We start from the raw sequence: 23,068 nt of genomic DNA, 5'->3' as shown, positions 1-23,068 counted from the left end.
CAAAATGGAGAAAAGGTTTTCATTATTCATTCATTCTTTTCTGAATCTCGTCACCGAGAATAAATCTACAAATAGACTAAAAAACCAGACTATCGCTGCGATAAAACTTATAAATTCTTAGGGATACTTGCGACTGTGTGCCCTCCTGTGATCAGGTGATCTACAGATCCTTCCACACTCTGGGCATGGATAGTCACCAACCAGATCTGGCCTTCCTTATATTCACAACATTTCATCATCGATGCAGCAACAGGAAGTAGAAACCTTCACAAAAGAATCATCACTACTCTATAATCTGTAATCATGTCTACCATAACAATCAAATTCGTGAAATATAAATGAATCAAAGGTTGTTCTCTACCCTCCCCTCTATAAAACTATCTTACAGTTCTTACACTAATGTTCTAATAAGACCGAAACGCCTCTTGTTTTGTTCCTCAATACTCATAATTAAATGGAACTTTTTTATTGTATAGATTCCTTACATATTGTCGGGCACTGGAAGAAGTCAATGATCTGGAATGTTTCCGATCTCCATTAACAAAAAAGACATCTCATTGTTATACTAAGATTATAGTTTACTCATTGACATTGATACTAAAATCTGAGAGAATCAATGTTAACTCATTGTCAAAGATTGCGATGTAACAGTTTATGATGAGTTTATAAAGCTTGTAATATAAAATATGGCAAAAAATACGAAACCCCTATTGAAATATGGCAATCTTTCGACAACTCGTCAGTTCAACCATCACGTTGGTGTTAAAATAAAATTATAAAAGGGAAAATGAATCGAAATCAACTGTCGCAATTATTTTATTTAAAAATCGAAAAGACAAATTCATTCAGTTCATGCAGCCTAAAACCAGAAAACAATTTAAAATAAGTTTCGACAATTCTCCTGAGTAGAATATAAAGAATCTCCATAACAACATATAAAAAATTACAAAAATCTACGTCTTGCGAGAAATACACTGAATATAATCACTTTTTCCTCTTACACAATGCTATCTATTGAAATACATACTTAAACTTATCTAGATAAATAAAACAAATAACATAATTTACGAATAATTTACAAATCAAAAATAACACAGTCAAGAGCAATTCATAGAGGAACTTATCCTATTCAATCGGGATTGCCCATGGATGTATTCTGTGACCATAGTGGATTGCATATAATTCGTCTCGGAATTTTCTAAATACTGGGTAGGTGTGCTCCATGGTAGGTATTTGGATGAGTTCTCCCTTATAGTCAATGGAGGATATTGGACTTATTATGCATGCTGTGCCACTTCCAAACATTTCTAGAAGCTGCGAATATAAAGTTTTCATCTGTTAATTATCTGGAGTAACTTTTTTAGTAATTTTCTATTTTTGGACAAATTATCTTTAAGGGGTATTTATATTCAACTAAAAAGAACTGATGGTCTGAAATCATCTTAAATGATATTCCAATAAAAATATAAACACCTGAGTAACGTCGCATTATGGTTGAACTATAACTGGTAACGAATTATTGAAAACGGAATGTACAGGGTGTTTTTTCAAACTGCAAAATCATAATGTTCTACACTGAAAATTTCATCAAAATTGATCAAGCCATACCAAAATTATGAATAGTAGAAAAATCAGGCGAATCGCACAAATCACCATGTAGACTTTCAATGGAGGCCCCCCCAACTATAAACCAAACATTGTTCAGAAATTATCTTGACTAGTATAAACTCCATCTAAAATCTGATGGTCTCCCTGTATAATTCTGATTGAGGAATCTGATTAATCTCAATGAAATGATTCAGACCATTTCAAAATGGGACATCAATCTAACTAACAATATAAAAGTAACAAAGATCAAATTCAAGAGACTTTTGACGAGTACCGTAAGCATATAAATATAAAATCGACTTCGTATATAAAAGAACAATGATTTTATTTCTTCTTACCCTGTTCTGTTTGTTCAATCGTATTATATCCTTCATTGTTAATATTTTCTCCTCCACACGAATGTCCTTGTATTGAAGACCCAAGTCAAGGATTGACCTTCTAGTTACTCCGGGAAGAATGAGTCCATTCAGAGGTGGAGTAGCTAGAACTTTGTCTGAAAATTCAAAAAACTGAATTGAAATAATTCTGTCCTAGATAATGATCCCAATGAAAGATACAGAAAATAATTAACTACCATAATTATACCTCGGGAAATCCATACACTTTGTGTTCAAAACTCAAAAATGTACTTCTAATTCAATGAAACTTATGTATTTTCTTGTCATCAACCCGAATGAGAGCATGAAGCAAACATTTTCACTTTTCTTAACTGATCAATTTGGATATTTGGATTAACAAAGTTCAGATCAACTAGTAACCCAAGAAGGTGGTATGGGATACCTGTCAGGATGCAAATCATCCAAAATATTATCACTTCCTCATAACGACAAACATGATCAATATAAGTACAGTAACGAAAAACTGTTTTATACGTTATGGTCATTATGGGTCATTGTACTGATCTGCAAAGTTATATAAATATCACCCCATACGTTTTTATTATATTGAGTTGGTTCCATACTTCACCTCAATTCAATATAGATTTAAACGTAGTTGAAGTATAATTACTTGATTCGAATTGATAAAAAAGTGTTTTTGGTTTTGTTACTATGTGGAAATATAATTTTTTGTTTGAGGTTTTTCTTTTCTCATTATTTTTTGATGAATTTATATAATTAATTCTAATTGTTTCCAATCTATAATCAACTTCATTTACATATCACAAGTTCAAAGCGTGATTCATAAATTATCAGAATGTCCTGTCGAAATTCAGCAAACTGGATTTCATGATTAAATAGTGACAAAGCAATAAATACAAATTGTTATTGATTCAACTGGGTCATATTATGCGTCAGAAAAATTAGGAAATCTATTTCTTTAAATTCGAATATCTTCAAATTATTTATAAACAAATTATCAGAAAAATCAAAAATCTCTGTCCCTTACGTGAATATTTATCTACTAGTAGTTGGCTAATAGTTATTAGCCATACTTTCTTAATGAACAGAAGTAAAATTTCGAAGGTTTGAATTTTGATTATTATCTATCAGTTTTATAATCAAATTTAGTCCTTCGCAGTTCTTCAGTAGGACTTAAGGAAGCTTCTAAACTAAAGGGAGTTAGATTATGAAATAGGCGTTAACTTTTTGAAATATAATGACTTGATACAAGTTTCATGGATTGCGAATAGACATGAATAAGAAGTTATTACGTTTTCTGTTTTCGTTTTGTGCGCGAAATATATTCTCTAATGAAGTCGAATTGTGATAATGAGTGAAAATTTATTTATACCTCCATTTGCGTCGATGTAAAAAACGAAAACGTTCATTGTTCCAACTTCTGTGACGCATTCATCGGCGCCATAAAGCCATAACACTTGTTGCCTGCCCCTTGCTGCTGCTTTCTTTTGAACCCTGATAGTTGGACCATAATTTGATCCAATTTTGCTATCTCCGCAGCCACCTGGCCATGCTCTTGTGTATCTAGGGTCTGCAAGTAGTGAAATACCCTCTTCTTTGGCATCGAAGTATGATCCAACAGGGCAGAGAATCGTATACAGAAGGGCTGATTCAGAGTGTGCGACACCAAGTGATCCCTAAGAAGAGCATCGTCATAAAAAATGTAATATCAGAAAATTGATGCTTTTCTATTCAATACTATAAAAATCTATATGGCCTATTATACTACAATAACAGTAATCTCATCTACCTCTTCGTTATTATGGAGATTATCAGAATAGCTTGAAAATTATGATTTCAAAATAATTCCATCCGCACATTCGTAGTTGGAAAATTCCCATCGCCATAATTATAAATTAAGAGGAGTATCTATGAAGCTGCTCGTAGAGATGAATGTTTTTACACATCATAAATGAAATTACTTGGAAAATATTCTCCAATTAAAATATATTCTAATGAAATGAGTAGTGGAGTATATTCCAAGTTTCTTCCACTCACAAATAATTCGAATAAAACCAGAAGATAACAAAAACGCTCAATGTGTATTTCTAAAAATAAAACTCGAGAAAAAGAAATTTGAAAATAGAGAATGAATACACTACAAAAATAAATGCTATATAGATGTTGACCTTTTGATTGGCATTACCGTATCCACCTTATTTTTTTTTTTTTTCATTTAAAAAGATGATTTCTCATGTAGAGAAATATAATGAGTAAACGAAAATCAGAAGAAAATTTAATATTGAGTTGAATTTACTAGAAATAAATGTTTCGCAAATGCGGACTGTTAGAATACCCAGATGAACAGATTATATTATGGTGCAACTGTTTCGATAAATAACTCAACTATTTATCTCATATTTGTTATTTTGTACATGATCTCGGTTAGCAACAAAGACATTTCGTTACTTCAGAGTAATATCCATAATCCAGAAATTTCATAATTCGAATTATTTTTCTCGTCTCTCATTGATAAAAATTATTTTCTGGAGTTCATCCATAAGTAAATCTTTTTTCCTCAGTACCTAATCTTATCCAGAAAATTTAAGTGGAGCATCGGCAATTTAGTCTCGAAAATAACAATTGAACAATGATAAGGACTCACATCAATGCCGATAAACGTAGGTCTTATGTATAAACTAGCCCCTTCTTGGTGTGGAACCCACTCCTGATCGACTTGCACCAACCTTCTCACACATTTTATCAATTCTTCACCATAAAATGTTGGCAAACCTGAGCAAAGTGCCGAAGCATTCATTCTGTCCATATTCAGGTCTGGCCTGAACAATCTTATTTTACCATCTACTCCTCTGTAGGCTTTCATTCCTTCGAATAGCTGAAAAATATGAAATTAAACAATCAGTTACCTACTGTACTAGCGTTTTTTAACAAAGTTTGATCACCACTGTCTATAGAGCACTTTAGGTTGTTGTGATTCAATCAACGTATATAACAAAATAAAAAAAAAGAAAGAAGTAAAAAATAGAAGAGTTAATGGAGAAGATTCTAACTTTATAAAATATTTGAAATGTGTGGTTCCGCATTAGGAATAAACTCGAGGTTCGGCACCTCCGAAAATCACATCCAGTATGATCCTATGTTCAAGTTAGAATATGCGCTAGTTTTCAATATTACATCCCATTTTGAAAATATGCCACACTTAAATTGAACAATATAAAAAGAATTTTAATGACTCGTGACAGAAACGAAAAATTCTCTGCTTTGAAACAAAAAATCTCTGAAGACGGCTGGACAATACTGGCCGAAACGTTGAAGAAAATAATGAAAAATGATGGAAATTATTTCACTCCTTTATTTTGTATTTTAGTGAATATCCTGAAAATAGTCTTTACTCACCTCTACTGCATAATGAAGCACTTTAGCAGCTGGGTGAAGAGAAATATTCTCGAATGGTATAATCACTGGTTTTTGCCATCCTCCTAATCGTTCGTGATAAAATATTTTGAGCATATGGTCTGTGAATATTTGTCCGAATTTCAAATCACTTACATCTGGTTTGAGCCTCAACTGATCTGGTTCCGCTAATTTGGTGGTTAGATCATTATACTGCAAAAAATGTCCATTTTAATCAATTAACATCTTATTTCCTTGTGGTAGAATATCTGGTCCTAGTAAAAATCAGATGGTTCAGTTTGTAGTTAAATATTCGTAAAATTCACCACTTAAGAGATATTCATAAAATAACACATTTCTGAAGGCCCGTTTACACGCTCAAGCCATTTTCGCAAACTGGAAGTTTGGGCAAGCCGAATTGAACGTGTGGACAATGAAATACTCTGATTGGGCCTGAAAGAGATCTAGAATGTTGTTCCAGCGTCAGAAGTGTGGAACGAATCCTTGCAAATTTAATAGAGGGCAACATTGAGAGGAAACTGATTATGTCAAAAGGGTAGAGTTTGATTAATCAGCCTGTTTAATCTATTATGTGGATTATTACAATTTTATTCAAATTTCTATTATCCTTTATTGGGAAATGATTTTTTCCTGCACCAGTGGACAAGACACATCACATCGGTTCAGCACTCTGTTTGCTCCTCCCGCCTGGTTTTAACGCCAGCAGAAAATCGTACTCACAACAGAGATGGAACTTGTGCAGGACGGGATAAAACACACAGCAGTTCATCACTCTGTTTTCTGCTCCCCTCTACAGCAGAGGTGGAACTCGGACAGGACAGGGTGGTTTGTAGCTGAGGTTTCAAGTTGGTAGTACGAAATGTTATCCTACCTCTAGATTCGATAGTGTAGAAGTGCTACACTTTTTATGCAAACGAAAGGACCTTCTGAAACGAGCTAAGCACGCTTACTTCCCTATACAGGACGGATCCGCAGCGAAACAGTATAAATACCTTGGATACAGAAATCAACCAAAAAAAATATACAGAATACAGGATAAATCATTAGTAAGAACTGCTACGGAGTGGATAATTAGCACAGAATGATTACTCGATATAGAATCAATAATCGATATACATTGAGTACTCAATACAAAATCACTATTAAATACAAAATGATGGACCAGCCGGCGGGGTGCGGAAAAGGTATGTCCCTCGTGTGCCAAAAATCGGTAAAATTCACGTAGATAAAATGTCTCCATTCTGTCTTACGGGCGAACAAGAACTCTTTCTTCGAATTCGGGATGTTTTTCATGGTGCTACATCAGTTTTCATAACGGAAAAATTGGTAAAAACGATCTGGAATATTTGTGGTGTTCCACGTTTTCTAACTCCTGCATTGGAATAAAAATTATGTGAATTAGAACCGAAAACGAAAAAAAAGTTACTGAATCACTCTAAAGTGAGGATGAATTTCTACCAAAAAATGAAATTTCATTACAAACTTTTCGTGGTTGAAGAATAACCATTATCAAATCATCAGTAATACAACAAAATATTTCAACAGATATTCTCCAACTTGAAAAATAATGAAGCTATTTCTGTGTAAAGCCCGCTTGTAGCAGCCGAGAATTCTCTACCAAATTTTAGTAAGAAAACGGCAGAGATTATTTTGTATGCATCTGAACAGTGAATTCTACCGAAAGTGCGTATGTAACGGTAAAGAATTCACGGCGCATGAATTCCCGAGTAAATTTTCTAGAGAATTCTCGGATGTTGCAAACGGGTTTAAAAAGTTATTGAAACAATCTGAATCAATGTAACTTGCAGAAGCAAACTGCTTATTCTGCCAAAAATTAAAACCTGCGGAAATATTCTCTTTAACTTATGAATGCTAAAACTATTAGAATTCCAAATCTAGAAATGAAAGTTCAGTTCTCTTTTCAGATTTGGATTACTTGAGATCTCGAAAATGTGTCATCCGTTTTCTTCCATCTGCTACAGTTCTCGATATCTCCCCAATAGACAACGGATTTTGCCCACTCTGTACCTTAGTTTCGAGTACCTCACAGTTTCATAAGGATACTCCAGATTAATTGCAGTTTGAGATTCAACAATCTCAGACCGAAATTCCTCTGAAGATATCTACCGCAGTTTTAGGCGAAACATCACCGATAAGGCCACTGAAGTTTCAAATTAAAAAAATTCATACATTTTTCTTAAGTGTAAAGAATAATCATTATAAAATTCGAGATGAATATGGAATACCTGATTCGTAAATTAATATCAAGATAGAATTCAACAATATTCAGGGAACGCGATCTTTTCTAGTATAAATGGACTTATTGAACTACTGTATTCGAGGTAAAATTCCATCAAAAAGACGCAAAATTTTTTTGAACGTAAGCAAAATTTTTCCAATGAAATACAATTGACCATATTTCAGTTGACTTCTTTACCCATGGATCAATGACAAAATATGGTATTTGATATATCCCATTATGATTTAATCGAATATTATTTCCTGAATCGTTGAAGGATATTTCCTTACGGTAAGGATGAAGAAAATAGCGCATAGTACTAGTTTCATGCCCGTTTGCACCGACTTCTTTAGGGTAGGTTTAACCCTAAGCATTCGCCATAGCAATAACTGCAATAGATAAGTATGACTGAACGTAAAGCCTGCCTTAAATAAGTTGGAGCATCAGGTATCCACATATACAGGGTGTATTTAAAGGTGAGGCTTTTTTTAACAAAAGGTAGAACTGGTCAAAATGAAGCGTTTCACCAAAAATCACCTATCCAAAACTCTAAAAGTGACAAAGTTGAAAAAAATAGAAAATGATTACTGAAATAGATCCAATTACGACCCTAGACCGTTTGTTAGCTGAATTATAGCAAAGCAATGGAAAGAACTTATCGAAACAACCATGAGGTTTCGTTTAGGATATTCGCAAGTTCGATATTTACGTTGTAATGAAATTGGAAACTTAAGATTTCCGAATCTTTTTCATTAGTTTTCAGTATCTTACACTATTTTATGAAATGGCTCATTTCGATACCAACTGACAGAAGAGACTTAGGACACAAGTGTGAAAAAAAAGAATATTACTTCAAAATCTCACCAATAAAATTCGTCTAAATTATTCACAAATTTTTTCACAATGGGCATCACAATCTTCTTGTTCGAACATTCCAACAATCGTCGTAAAAGTGGGATGAAATGGGGAAACATCATAATTCAACTAACATAAGCACTTTCGAGAAACTGTCTCGATTTTCTACATTTTTTTTTTCACCCTAAAATGCACGATACAACAATTATTATTCTGTCAAGAGACCTGATGCCTTTAATCCGATGAACTTGGTACTGAACCATTCATTGTCCAGCCATATGTTTTCATTTTGTTTCGTTTTTGCAATGCCGGAGTCACCTTCCACAGTCCCGTACTTGAAATTCAATGAAATTTTGTCAAATTTCTAGGGGTTGTATCTCAACCATCTTGGGATATTTTATATAGACAATTTTTTGAGAAACGATTTATTTTGATGAGTTCTACCTTCCATAAAAAAAGCCTCACCTTTGAAAACACCCTGTATACCACTCAGACAACATCATCGACTTCAGAGCGTTCTCCGATTATCAGACTAGTTCAGCTCAAAATGTGATAAAATAATTAATCTTCAATGCTTATGGAGAATTTCTAGAAGCATAACAGAAGTAACATTCAGATAAACAGCGTTCACTTGAAATCATTTACTCTCATTCATTAACGTAACTTTTATCTTTTCATCTTCATATTCACATTATACCTGACCTCCAAACCTAGAGGTCGAAGAATCGAGATTTCGGCTAGTGAAATTATTTCCTGAATCTGAAAGGGGTAGTCCTTATTCACTCTGTATACCGTTCTGCTGGTAGATATAATTTAGCACTTATGGCTATGCACAAAGACAAATTGTATCTACAAGAAACCAGGAGTAAATATTGAATATACACTGAAATATGTTAGGGTGCAGCTTTTCTGTTTCGTGATTATTGAACTATCATCAGTCTGATTCAATCAATATTCTCCACTTCCAATAGAGAATTAAATAATGAAAATAAATGTTTCATTTGAATTTCTACGAAATTAAAGTTCAATGTTTGCAATTCGTCCTAGAGAATTTCCTCGAAACAAATTAATTTGTATCTCTATTCTCTATTCATACATTCTGTTTTCGTTACGACAATGGAGAATGAACTAATAAAAACAAGTGTTTCATTTGTTATTATTTTAGCTAATTTCTAGGAAGTACTAAGCGACCGGAAATTTTCAATATTTGCAATTCATCTTACAAAGTTCCTCCAAATTTGATCAAGCAATTTCTGTATCAGAGCTACTTTCGAGGCTATGTTCCAGAGTTCTAATGAACTGTTGATGGCTTCAAGGAGCTTTTTCGTCCATAGCATTTTTTGCTTTAGCTAACAATGGCGAAGCATTCAATCATCAGGCGATTTGAAGTTTCATCCCCTTCCCCACAGAAGCTGCAGTTGTCAATTCTCATTAGGTCCTTCATGAGGTGACAACGCTATGTAAGAAATCCAGTAAAGGGGTGTATAGCATATTCTTGCTAAGATCCAGATACTTCTAGATCTCGCAGTGGAGTATTCCAGGTTCCTCCGGAGTACCTAATTCTCTCTCGGTTTTTTTCCTCCTCCTGAAACTCTTGTAGATGCATTTTCTTATATCGCACAACAGTAACGGGAAAGTTGTTTGCGTTTGTTTCTTGGCAAATTTGAAGGCCTCTTCATTTCCTTTGATCGCCGAGTGGCGGGATACCTAGGCTAAATATACTTTCTTATTCTTGCCTAACTTGTTGAGTTTCCTTGGGCACCTCCATCTTAGAATCGCTGACGTGCGAGCTCAGTGATCGCAGCCTGACTCTCAGAAGTCACATTTCTGATATTCTCTTTCCAGGTAAGAGGTAATAATCATTTTAGATAAAAAACACATTAAAGATTCCAGGACACGTAGTACCTAAATTACAGGTAAAATACGAAGAAGAGAATGTTATGTAGACAAGACTAATATGACTGTGGGTTTAGCTACATATATACACTTCACATGCATGTAGAGATGTAGATATGAAAACATATCTTTTGACTGTCACCAAGTGCAATTACCTCATCTCTTTTTCTTCAAAGTGCTTAAGACTATTGGTTTGTCTCAGCGATAGAAGGTAGTAATTATGAATATTGTATCAATCTTTATCTAGTTTGAATGTACCAAATTAGTTCCTTCAATTCGAAATTCTCAATGCTTTCTCTCAAATGCTAAATCGTTTTGTTCATCAAAACCACCAAAATAAGCTTTTAGCTTTTGTCTTGAGATCGAAAAATGTTTCAAGATCTCTTCCTAAGTTACTCATATTTTATCATTTCATTAAAGAACATTTACAGAATTCTTAAGTGACCAAATGAACCAATATTTTCGTGTTGGTTTAGGAAAGTAAAATATTAAAAGGATCATGCTAATACAAATATTCAATAAAATGAGTTCGGAAGTTGCCTTGTTTAAGGTTGCAACACTGAATATATTCTCACCAGTTGCATAGTATTGTATAAAGTTCAACTTGATATTGAAACAGGGGCAATATGAATAAAAGATATGCAACAAAGCATATATTCCTATAGCCACCTTGTACTCGTATATGTATAGAATAAAGGCCAGGCTGCTCGCAATTTGATCAGTAATTTTCAATATTGAGTATTATCATTTGAGGTAAGGTGTCCCAAATTATATATCCTCGGAAACTATATAGAAGAGCAGGAGCAAAAAAGATTATATGTACTCTGTAGTCAAGCTATTTTTCAGAGAAACGAGGAATGTTGAAAAAGTAAAATTTTACATCTAGACGATTTTGAAAACTTCTTTCAACTTTTTATGTTTTCGAAACTAGAAATCCGAAACGCGAATCTTCTAAAGGCAATTTTTTGAGTACATACAAGTAGCATTCTGCAGAAAATTCAGATCTTTGAATTTCTGATTTCATCGAAATCATTGAGGTGAGCTTAGAATTTAATGCATAGAAAAAACTTGCTTAAGAACACCATCTAGGTGATATCTGGTTCCAGCAGAATGAAGCTACAGTCCACATAGCTTGAATTTCATCAGCTGTTTTGAGACAGATGTTTTAAAGGTGACGACTGATCTCACTTAGAAGAAAGGGGTGTCCACCACGCTCACTGGATCTGAGCATCTTTGCCTTTTTTTTCTTTGGCGCTATCTTAAAGATAGGTACTTCAAATATCGTCCTCACTCCTTGCTACAAATCAAGCAGAGAATAACCGAAGAAATCCGGCCAAACCTCTCGCTATATGCCGAAAAGCGGTCAAAAACTTGTTTCCTACTACTTATTCTAATATATAAAACCGTCTTTCTCCAACTTTCACCATTTTTACAGCCCTTTGAAACTAATCAATCGGCTCTGTCGCATCCTGTAGACAGGGTGAGTCTTAGACCCGTACAAATATTTCAACAGTGGATTTTTGAGGTCAAAAGAAACACGTTTTTCTCATACCATTTTTTTTGATTCGGTCCTGATAAAAAGATATAGACATTTTAAATTTTCATAATATGCAGTGCCACCCCTGGAAAAACAAATTTACCTTCAGAAAAACTAGCTGAATCTGTGACACTATGCACATCTGTGGATCTTTTGAACAGAGTTGTATTCAGCCAACGTACCCAATTTTTCAAATTTCACAAATACTTTTCAATTTTTCATAATTCAGAAATTCTCGAAAACGGCACACTGTACCAGAAAATATGAGGAATACTTTTATTTTACAAATCGTTCAAATATTCATTCGATAGCGTTCAACTTAGTTTTAAGAGTTGTGTTCCTTGAATTTTTGGTACTTGTATGGTACGTAATGGTCATAATGAGAAAACTGGGTGATATCTTGTGTTTGAAAAAGATTCATCAAGCCAATGAGAAACTTTATTCCGAAATTCCTTTCATTCAATAAAACCGTTCGTTTTTTTATGATTTTTTAACAACCTGTATCTTATGAACGGAGCCAATTCGGTATAAGAAAAAAGTGTTTCTTTCCACCTCAGAAGTCTACTGTTGAAATATTTGTACGAATCAAAGACTCACCCTGTATAGAGGTTAACATTTGGCGCAAATTTTGTAATAATAACAGTCTTCCAGTATAATCTACCGGTTATTTATGTCAGTTGACATAGATTAAATTTTGCTGGTTGTGTTTTGTGCAAGGACCATTTTAATACATAAATTTTGTACGCACCATTTTTATTCTTGTGAATATGACATTCGAGCATATCGTATTCCACCTAATCCGCATATTTTTAATGATCATTTCGCAAAATTACAGTCCATTATAAAATTATAATGTGTACAAGACATTCCACAATTTGATCATTGTAAGAATTTAATGAAATATTCCAATATGATTAATCAGTTCGAGTATTCATGTTTTGTAACCAAGAAAACAGTAGACAAAAATGAGAAATTCAATAATAGTTTTCATTCAATAACACAAAATTATGTTTCTTAATTCGAAATCTTAAAAGTAGAAAAATTTCTGTAGAATGCCACTGGATTCAACTCAAAAAAGTTTCTGAAGAATATTAACGGTTCAGATCTCTATTCCAGGAACAAAAAATTTATGAGAAATTCTGAAAATCTTGCAATATGTTGGTCAAGCTCGTTATGTTTCCGAGATCCCCTCAGTGGACATTGAAAAGTGTACATCCTGTGCAAGAAAACATTGGTGGTACACGAAAATTGGTGAAATGGCAAATTATTGAATGACTTTTGAGATTCCAACTCACTTTAAAAGTTTCTTGTGAATCTGGCTCTTCATTCCTGTACTCGTCCAAACCATACACTTCCTTCACTTTCAGATGACATGTTCGGACCATTTGCTTCAATTTATGCTGGTGTCTTAGCACCCATCTGCAGAAACACTGAAAAGTAATAATTGTCATGTTGAAAAAAATTGACTTCAAAAAATTTCAAGAATGGGTTCCTTCATTTGTGTTTCCAAACTAACACAATAATTCATTACTTTTTTTCTACACTGAATTAATGCGATTGATGTAAATCATTTAACTACTTTCGAAATTATCCATAAAATTTCAACAAGTCCTTTATTATATACAGAGTGAAAATAATAATTATAAGACGCTTACCCAATCAAAAAATTTTTAATTGGGATTGAGATTCGAAGGATAATTTTGCGTCTAGTGTTCCTGTTAATAATATACCTATATACGCCCCTGTAGTAGGTAAATCAAATCATAAATCCATAATAAATTGTCAAATACAATCATAAATTGAGGTCTGATCAATGAATACAATAATCAAATATCCAAAATTGTATCTACTCCTCCTGGCTCGAAAGAACATAAATCATTCACCTTTTGCCTGGCACTGCAACTAGACAATGAGGTACAAAGTTCAGAACAGTATTTGTATAACCTATGTCATCGCCTTTTCAGATCAAAGCATCAATCCATCGTTTATTTTCTGGAAATTTCTGAATATTCTATTCTCTAATTTTTATTTAGGACAAATACTCTATTTCCGATTCATTGGACCAAGTATTTTGATGAATACTTCAAATATCCGTCAAATAAAAAGGAGAAAAATTGGAAATAAGTTCGTTCATTTGAAATATGACTATGATTGTCTATGGGATAGTCGATGCTGGACTAGTGGACAATTAATCTTAGCACCTAAGAAAGTTTTGATCGAAGCATATTTTTTTATATTCATCAGAATTTCAGATGTGTTCAAAAAAATTCGCTATAGAATCTTGGAGGTTAATAGTGTCAGAACGTGTCGCTTATGGATTAAATTCTCAAACCTTCTTCATTGGGTCAAAAGTAACACTTTTGTGGTTTGCCATTTTTTCCGATTCGGCCTAGATGAAATGATATAGCCATTTTGAGTTTCCATAATGAAAAAAACAAATCAAGTTGAATCTATTACTCTACACATCTGTAGATCTCTTAGAAAGAGTTGCATTCAGCCAAATTACTCAATTTTCCTAATTTCTGAGAAATTTTTTTAGTTTTTAACACAAATTACTTAGGTACTCGAAAACGACGCATTATGATAGAAAATATGAGAAATACTTTTATTTTCCAAAATGGTCAAATATTCATAAATAAGCGTTCAACTTACTTTCAGGAGCTGAATTCTTTGAAGTTCTTGTATTTTTAGGATATGTATGTAATGGTCATAATGAAGAAATTGTAAGATGTGGGTGAAATTTTGTGTTCGGAGAAGATCTATCACAGCAAAGTGATAAGTGCGAAAACCATTTTATTCGAAAAAATCATTTGTGAGATTTAACTCGAAATTTAATTTTTTATGGATTTTAACAGCCTGTTTCTTTTCAACCGAGCTGAATTTGGAAAAATGGTAACGAGAAGAAGTGCTTCTTTTATCCTCAGGAATCTTTCGTTTAAACAATTTCAAAAGTCAAAGACTCACCCTGTATACCAGTGGAATATTTTCCCTATATCTCAAATTCAGACGTGAATTATACAAATTTTTTTTGGAATTCGGAGAGGAATCCAGACATTCAAGATTAAAATCATGTTCTAAGTAAGAATTACCAAAAATTATCCTCAATTTTCTCTATATCTGTTGATTATTCGAAAGGGAAAATGGAACCTCGGTTTTAGGCAGTATATTTGTGGCCCTTATACAACCAAAGAAAATAGCAATATTTCAAATCTAAATCTAATAGATTTTGGGGAATATAAGCATATAGGTACGAATTTCGTAGAGGAAGTAGCAGGGTTTAGGACACAGTTATCCATTATTCATTAAAAATAAGAGATTCTTAAACTTATCCTTGTGAAAGGCCATTGTTTGAATTCTAGAAATTAGTATTATTATCGTTGACAAAATACGAGACACTTTATCTGACAGTATTTTCTAGTTATCGAACCAAGATAGGTATAAAGTTTGAATGTCAAACCATCTTTCCATACAGCATTGTATGCAGCCGACAAAACCGCAAATGCTGTTATTTGACTAAATCAATGAGACCAATGAACCTGGTGGTGCTGAGAAGCTGATCACAGCAAATTTTACTGTTTCTGAAGGCCCCTTAACAATATTGTAGACTCTAGAGCATCTTCTACAGTAGATTCCTATGGCTTTTCAATTTCTAGAATATTATCATAAAAAAATAATAAGACAAGACCTTTTGGTAAAATGTTGGATGATTTCAGAACCAATTCCATCCAAATCCTCATTCATCCATACGGATAGGATTTTACATTCACAGCTGCAGTTGATAAACAGATACAAGTATCTTTGAAATTTCAACCGAATTAGATAGACAGATCAATCAGTCGACAAGCAATCAATTCGGGATTCATTTTGGATGATAACACAAGAGGAGTAGAACATCTCATGAACCCGACTACTCGAATGTAAACGATTGACCTTTTTTGAATTCAATATCATTTCCCATTTTTTATGCGATGTGACATCTTGATAAATTTTGGTTCCACTTCACCATTCATGTCCAACTGCCACAATTATAAACATCGAATAGTTTATGTGTTGTTGTAGCTAATTATCTTTTCAGCCACCTCTCAATCTAAGTTCTCTACATTTTTTGAGATCATTCAATAACGATAACATGCAAATACATATAAATGAATTGGTTGAAACCGCAGGAATACTCCATTCCAGATACTTAGTTTACTACCTTCTGGGTAGTATAATCAATAGTGCATGGTCAGATATAATAATAAGAAATTATTCAGATGCATACCACCCGCCGATATAAATATCAGCGATCTGAACTGAGCTAGACAATTTGCCATCGTCAGGGCCACTAAATGGAGAACGTTCCTCCGAAGAAAAGCAGATGCTGACCATGGTTCGGTCTCATTTGACCTCGTCAGAGCAACATACCTTCTTCTAGTTAGTCAGATATAATATGCTTCAGGAATATAAGGATTGAAAATATATATATTTTACTCAGGAGAAAACAATCATTGCAAAAGTGAAAATTCAAATATCACGAATTAAATAGTGATAATGAAGTTATGCCCTTTCCCATTTCTTATTTTTTTACTCGTACGATAATGTTTTGCAATTGCTACGAATGGATATGTATTATGTATATATATTTTGTTACCTACCATTTGAAATTTTCTTCTCATGTCAGACTTATGGTTTCTTTGGTGGCGCTACATGACTATAAAATTTTTATTAACTATGCCTCAGTATATGGAATTGAGCTTCAATGACAAGATATTCTTCAGCACCACTATTTTAACAAGATGCACAGACATCCAATGAATGGATTCAACACGAATTTCCAGAGAGAGAGGACAAACTGTTCGCGTCAAAATATTTCGATATGTAACTGTATCAAGTAACAGGCCAAGATAACAAAATTTGGATTTTTCTGCAACTTTCGCCTTTCTCGGAAATGATTAATGAGGATTACTTCATCATTACAGTGTCATATTATACGCAAAGGGATTTATATATTTAACTTTTGTTCATGCAAAGCAACTCGTCTTCAATAAAAAAGGGAATTAATTTGTTCCTTAATTAGCTATTTTCCGAAGATGATAATAGAATGAGCTTCCATTTGTTGAGGACGTGTTTCATATTATAAACGAACAATGAAGTTTTGAAAGAATTTTCAGGTAAACTCTGGAATTTCCAAAACTAATATCTATGTATACATATGCATATAATGATTTATATTATTTAATCTGACAAAGTATAGATTACCTACTTTATGAGAAAACTGATTGCTGGCACTCGTTCTCAAGTTTATTTTATCAATTTGGTACTTATGTTAGATCTATTTGCTGTTAAATCTAGGCATATTGGAAGAACTGAAAATAGTGGAATATTAACTCTTCCACATATTCACATCATACAAAAATATTTAGTCTGCAATGTAACCTCATATCACGCAAAAAATTCATTTCATCACTCTTCAGATATATTCTCGGTAAAAATAATAACACAACCGAGCATTTTGTACGTATTGACGTTCAGTAGATAACACACTTTAGGTTTATAACTATTTACTATTATCATCAGAATAGTTGAAAGATGATCAAACTCTTGTTGTAGCTATAAAATATAAGATATTCGAACTTTAAAATTCGAAATGTAGATCTTTAAAATGAAACTATGCTATGTTTTCTTCAAAATGAGCAACTTTCCTCCTTTTTGATTTTTTTTAATAGGGTGCAATCTGATGATGAATTTATGCACACAAGTTTGAAACTCAGTCATTTACTAGAAAATTTTTCCGAAATACGGACATGCCTCGTAGTTTCTCAACAAGGTTGGAAACTTGAAATTAGTAGAATAAAAAATAGTTGATGATTCAAGCTGGAAAAGTACCATTTTTTAATTTTTGGGTCTTTTTCGAAACATCTAAATTTGACTCAAGCTAATAAGTGAAAAAGTTGTGTGCGGAAACACCAAACACATTTAATCTTATACATTTTTTTCTGCTCCGTCCAAATTTGTGAATTCAATTTCGAAATATTGATATGCAGGGTAAAGTTTTGACTAGAAACCTACTCATAGGTTTTTTAGAGGCCGACCTAGAATCAGAGTTTTTTTCTTATGTTGATAGATCGCACCCCTGACAAAGATCAAACGAATCAAATGTCACCAAAAATGTAAAGGCTGGCTCATATCTAAGTGTTATAACTAATCAAAAAAATGGAAATAATCAGTAAATCCGCCTGTATCTTGGTGAGACTTGAGTTATTATTTTGGCATGAATTTGAGGGTCAGGTGGGCTATTTATGCATTTTCAGCATCAATATTATTATTATCCAAATTATGTTTTCATAATATGATCTGACAGATGATAATTAAAATACTCTCCCTTTATTATATCTCCAGAATGATTTGTTCCACTACATTTCATTTTCGTGGCCGATGCATGAATAGGTACAAAACAAGCCTTATCATCGAAGTTAATATTTTTAAATTCTTGGAAAGCGTAAATGCTTGAAACAACAATTAAACTGTTGTTCCGTTTTTCGATAAAGGCATGGAGTATTCATTCTCATTTACAATAATTTATAATATTAATACCCAATTATAAAACGTACCCTTTTCAAGTAATTTCCAATTTTCACTATCACGAATCGTTAAAATGTGCATGGTTCCTTAGAGGTTTTGGACAATGATCTATTCCACTGGGATATTTTCAAAGAAGAGCGACCGAAAGTAGAATACTATTATTTTGCTTCAGATGGCATACCTTGTATTTTATGCCACCATCCAAGGACAATTACCATATTTTTTTAGATCAGATCTGCTTTCCCTACTCCTACATGTAAGGAAATGCGGCCTACTAGGAGCAATGAAAATATCCCCAGGCGAAATACTTCTACCTTGAATCTGAGTAAGACAAGGATATTGAATCAGCTTGATTGAAACCGCTTCGCAAAACTCTCGGATGTAGTGCTAACTATATTGTCATTGGTGAATCTTTGAGACAAAAAGTCATCCATGTGCTATTCTGGAGGATCAAAGTAAAAAGGAGATACGGCCATTGGCCTATATAGACCGCAAGTAAAGATCCCTATGCCTCTGTGACTTAAGACCTCTATCTTACTGCTAGAGGCACAATAAGTCTTCAGTTTTCTAGTGATATTGGAAGGAGGTTAAAGCACTAAGCAACTAGGCAGAGGCAATGAAGTGACTCTCCTATGGTTGGCAGAGCAGTGTAGTATTGGAAAAAATGAAAAAGCTTAAGGAAAAGGTATCAAAGTTTAAACATATCAAACTTGAACCCTTAAGTGGGTTTATGAAATTCCATTATTAGGAAGCTGTGTAAAATAATGAAAAATTTCATCTGCAGGAACGCTCCCTGACTAGTACAGGAAAAAACTGATGCCTTTATCGACCTACATTGGATAGCTCCTGAATCTGTTACGAGCTGAGCTTGAGGTAAATGGTCGAACTGCTGATGAAACACTGTCGGTACAAATATCTCTTGTATGGAGTGGATTGAATAAAAAACCAACTGAACACATAGAATGTGAGTATCTAGAACTGGTAGGATTATGAACCAAACATATGAGAAGCCAGTCTGAATACTCACGAGGCCAAAAGCTCCTGCTCCTTAATAAATAGGGTATCATAACAGAAGAAGAAGAAGATCCAAGTGATAGCCGTTTAGAAAGACTGAGCAAAATCGTGGCGATCCTGATTCATTTATAGGTAATCGTAAATAATAACTTAAAGAATTGTCATGGAATGAGTAAAGACCTATTACTGTCGAACTAGTTTTTATTAGGGTAATTTTTGTACCGAGTGCGTGGCAATGTCGTCACTTCCAATACAAATCTAATAGATTTCCTATTCCCAAGAAATATTTGAGTTATTCAAATTTGGATTCATCCTTTGGATTTTCTTCGGATTGCTTAGAATATATGTGTGATATTTTGAATTATATTGCTTTTAATAATAATAATGAAACAAAAATCCTAAAAATAATGAATAAAAAATTACCATATTTGAGAACTGTTTATTGTAATTCAGTTATGAATAATCTTACCATTGATTTATTGGACCCTAGGATACTCAATGGTCCGAAAAATTACAAATACTATGGTTTTTTATGAATATTGAAAATATTATCGATTGAATTAATGAGGCGCTCATAAACATACAAAATGAAAGGAAATGAATTATCTCCCTAAACAACGCATTGTGATATTTGTCCTATACCTGTGACAAATTTACAGGTTCGAGCCTACAGGAAGGATATTTTCAGGTAATTTTCTGATTATTATTTGTACATTTATCAATAGAGAGTAAGATTAATTTGTAAAACTGTCTATGTTGGTAGACTTTTAGGTGTTCTCACCTGCTAGCGTTCTTATTCTTAAATAAATAAAGTATTCATAAAAATCTTTATACATGATATATCTCTGCCAGAATAAAAGAAAAATAATGAACAATTTCCATGCATAAAAGCATCTTTATCCTTATACTTTTTGAATATGACTTCTCTAATTCGAAGTCGTTTTTTTATCCAGAAAGCTATAAAATATAGCGAAACACGTTTCAACTAAATAATAAATAACATGGGGTCAAGTGGTGTTGAAGTGAGACAGTCAAGAAAGAAATGAAAAACTATTTTTTACCCCGAAGCATGGCATACAACGTCAATAAAATAGTATTACCTTTAACTTTCGTATTCCTGCTGCTCGAATTGTTCGTTAAAAAATAAATATTAATTTCGAAGATGTCTATCTACATAAATATTTTTAGCACGTTGCAAATCATTTGATGCAGAAAAGTAAAAACGAAAATTTGAAATTGACAAAATGTATACTGAAACAAAATTAAAATTGGTCTTTAGTTTAATCTCAGAACATACCTTTTAATATTCGAGAAAATTCCAAATATGACGCGAGATCGTTGCATCTGGACAAACATCAATTCATGAAGAAGAAGAAATTTCTGGATGACCGTATGGAAACATATGTTTATCTATGTTGCTCTAGAAATAGGACTTAATTCACAAAATTGTTAACCAATTTGTGAAGAAAGGATAGGCATAAAAACATTCTTCTGTCATTAAGGAATGGCAACATCATTCTACTCTGTAATCTATGGGCAACATGTTGCCATGGTTTCAAAGCATCATTATTAACAGAACCAGCAGAAATATTCATCCTAAAGGCCACAACTCTCAGAAATTGACTTTGCATTTTCCCAGTGTTGCAAATATACAGGGTGGGTGGTGATTCTTGTACATATATTTCGAGATTCTGGAGGTCAAAATATTTTTCTACCATTTTTTCCGATTCAGCCTAGATAAAAAGAAAACGGCGTATTATGCGAGAAATGCTTTCATTTGCCAAAATGGTCAAATATTCATTAGTGAACTTGCATCTCACTTTTACTTACGAGTTAGGTTTGTTGAATCTTAGCTAATTTTACGTTATGTAATGCTCATAAGGATGAAACTAGAAGATGTAGTTGAAATTTGGTGTTCTGAGATAATTCATCATATAAAAAAAAACGAAAATCATTTCATCGATAAAATCATTTGTGAGATATAACTCAAAATAAATTTTTTTATGGATTTTCAATATCCAGTATATTTGCAACCGAGCCGAATAGGAGAAAATAGTAAAGGAAAAATGTGTTTTTTTATGTCAGGAGTCTTCTGTTAAAATATATGTTCAAATCAAGACTAACATATGATGTATGTCGGTGACCACACCACAGAGGAATACTCTAGAATCCTTCTCACCAATATGTAATAAATTACCTCGAAGGAGTTGATGAAAAACATTGTGCTATTTCTTTTTGTGGATTCAAGTAATATCATGCGACACATATTTTTGAGTATAGTCTTTTAATTCCATACTAATTTAATACTAGTTCCGTTCAGTATTTAAGTACATTGTTTCATTCAGAACTTATAAAAACAAATTTAACACCCCCCTAAACAAATAAATTGTTTTTGTGTCTCGTTATTATTCCACTTGACTTTACAAGATTCATGCCATTTATGGCTATTGGTTCATATTTCTAAAGTTCATTTAATCATCAGAAGTTCTTTCAATTTCTAAGAGTTTGCTGAATTTCAACTCATTTATATTGATGTGAAAATTGATTTTTTCGTAGAATTGTCGAGGTATATCTCAGCCAATTGCATCATTGGTGTTCTAAAAATCTCATCCTTTTTTTAAAGTATGCTCAAAACTTGTCCGGAAAAAACTCAATTTTGGCAAATATTTTAGGTAAACTGCTTTTAAATTGTGTCACCCTGTACATATATGTACCACTAATGTACTGTGGATCATGACGGCCAACAAAATAATATAAATTCATTTGCATCATCCCAATCAACTTTTCGGTGTACCTACAACTTTTAATTCTTTGAAATATTACTCACTTTATTCGATGACAGTCCGGCCATTTAGGATCCTCTACTTATAACACTTCGATATGTACACTTGGTCTTTCTTTTCTTCGACGTCAAGGGAGATCACTATCACACTCAACACCTTTTACTCTATGAGTTCAAACCGGTCAATAGTTTTTCACACAATTCGAATAGTCCACTGAATTCTGTTGTGTATAGTTCAATCAATTCATGAATAATAAGCTATCTAGTTTATTTCAAGTTAATTTATGAAACGGAAATATTTTGAAAGAGAAGAAAATGAAAACAAATCCAACTGACGCAACTTTGTTTAAATCCAAACTGAGATGCCCAATTAATTTTTTTTTGTGATACGATATCGGTTTGCTCAACCGCCTCAGAACACATTACTTGATGTCTCAACACTGATTTTGATAAGAAGATCATGACCTTTCCAAGAGAGCTACGTTGCTACTTTCTGCAAAGTTATGAGGTCTGGGTGTACTTTTCGAAAAAGACTGAAACATAATGACATCAAAATTTTCATTTTACTTGGGTTCTTGTTTTATATTCAGTTCCTCCACCGAAACTTTATAGAATTAATTAAGAAGTCAACTGGATCTTTGGTAAGGGCACCTATTGTTATTTCACGAACATGAGGCGGTTTGACGAAATTGAATGGCCAACTTGGTGCGCCGGACACCATTCATTGTTACTTCATTCATAATTCATGTAGTTTATGCCTAAATGCAAAGTTTTCTTGAAAGCGAGAATTTTGTTTTATC

The 23,068-nt window shown here is 33.1% G+C and overlaps 1 protein-coding gene across 2 annotated transcripts; it reads right to left on the bottom strand.

Annotated features, from left to right (window-relative positions):
* Nucleotides 1-800: 800 nt before the first annotated feature.
* LOC123315214 (branched-chain-amino-acid aminotransferase, cytosolic) lies at nt 801-22,793 on the bottom strand. Of its 2 annotated transcripts, none has more exons than XM_044900822.1 (7): nt 22,314-22,793; nt 13,204-13,338; nt 5,364-5,573; nt 4,612-4,842; nt 3,340-3,643; nt 1,947-2,101; nt 801-1,314 (listed from the first exon to the last, which is right to left on the bottom strand). In XM_044900822.1, exons 1-7 carry the CDS (start codon nt 22,335-22,337, stop codon nt 1,126-1,128), a joined length of 1,248 nt encoding a protein of 415 aa, XP_044756757.1. In that variant the 5' UTR covers nt 22,338-22,793; the 3' UTR covers nt 801-1,125. The 2 variants fall into 2 exon arrangements, with proteins under 2 accessions (XP_044756757.1, XP_044756758.1); XM_044900823.1 differs by lacking the exon at nt 22,314-22,793 and adding an exon at nt 16,546-16,581.
* Nucleotides 22,794-23,068: the final 275 nt, after the last annotated feature.

The sequence above is a fragment of the Coccinella septempunctata genome, chromosome 6 (assembly GCF_907165205.1).
Source record: "Coccinella septempunctata chromosome 6, icCocSept1.1, whole genome shotgun sequence".
Lineage (NCBI taxonomy): Eukaryota > Metazoa > Arthropoda > Insecta > Coleoptera > Coccinellidae > Coccinella > Coccinella septempunctata.
The sequence above is the reverse complement of the archived record's forward strand: the minus strand, read 5'-3'. Positions and strand labels throughout refer to the sequence as shown.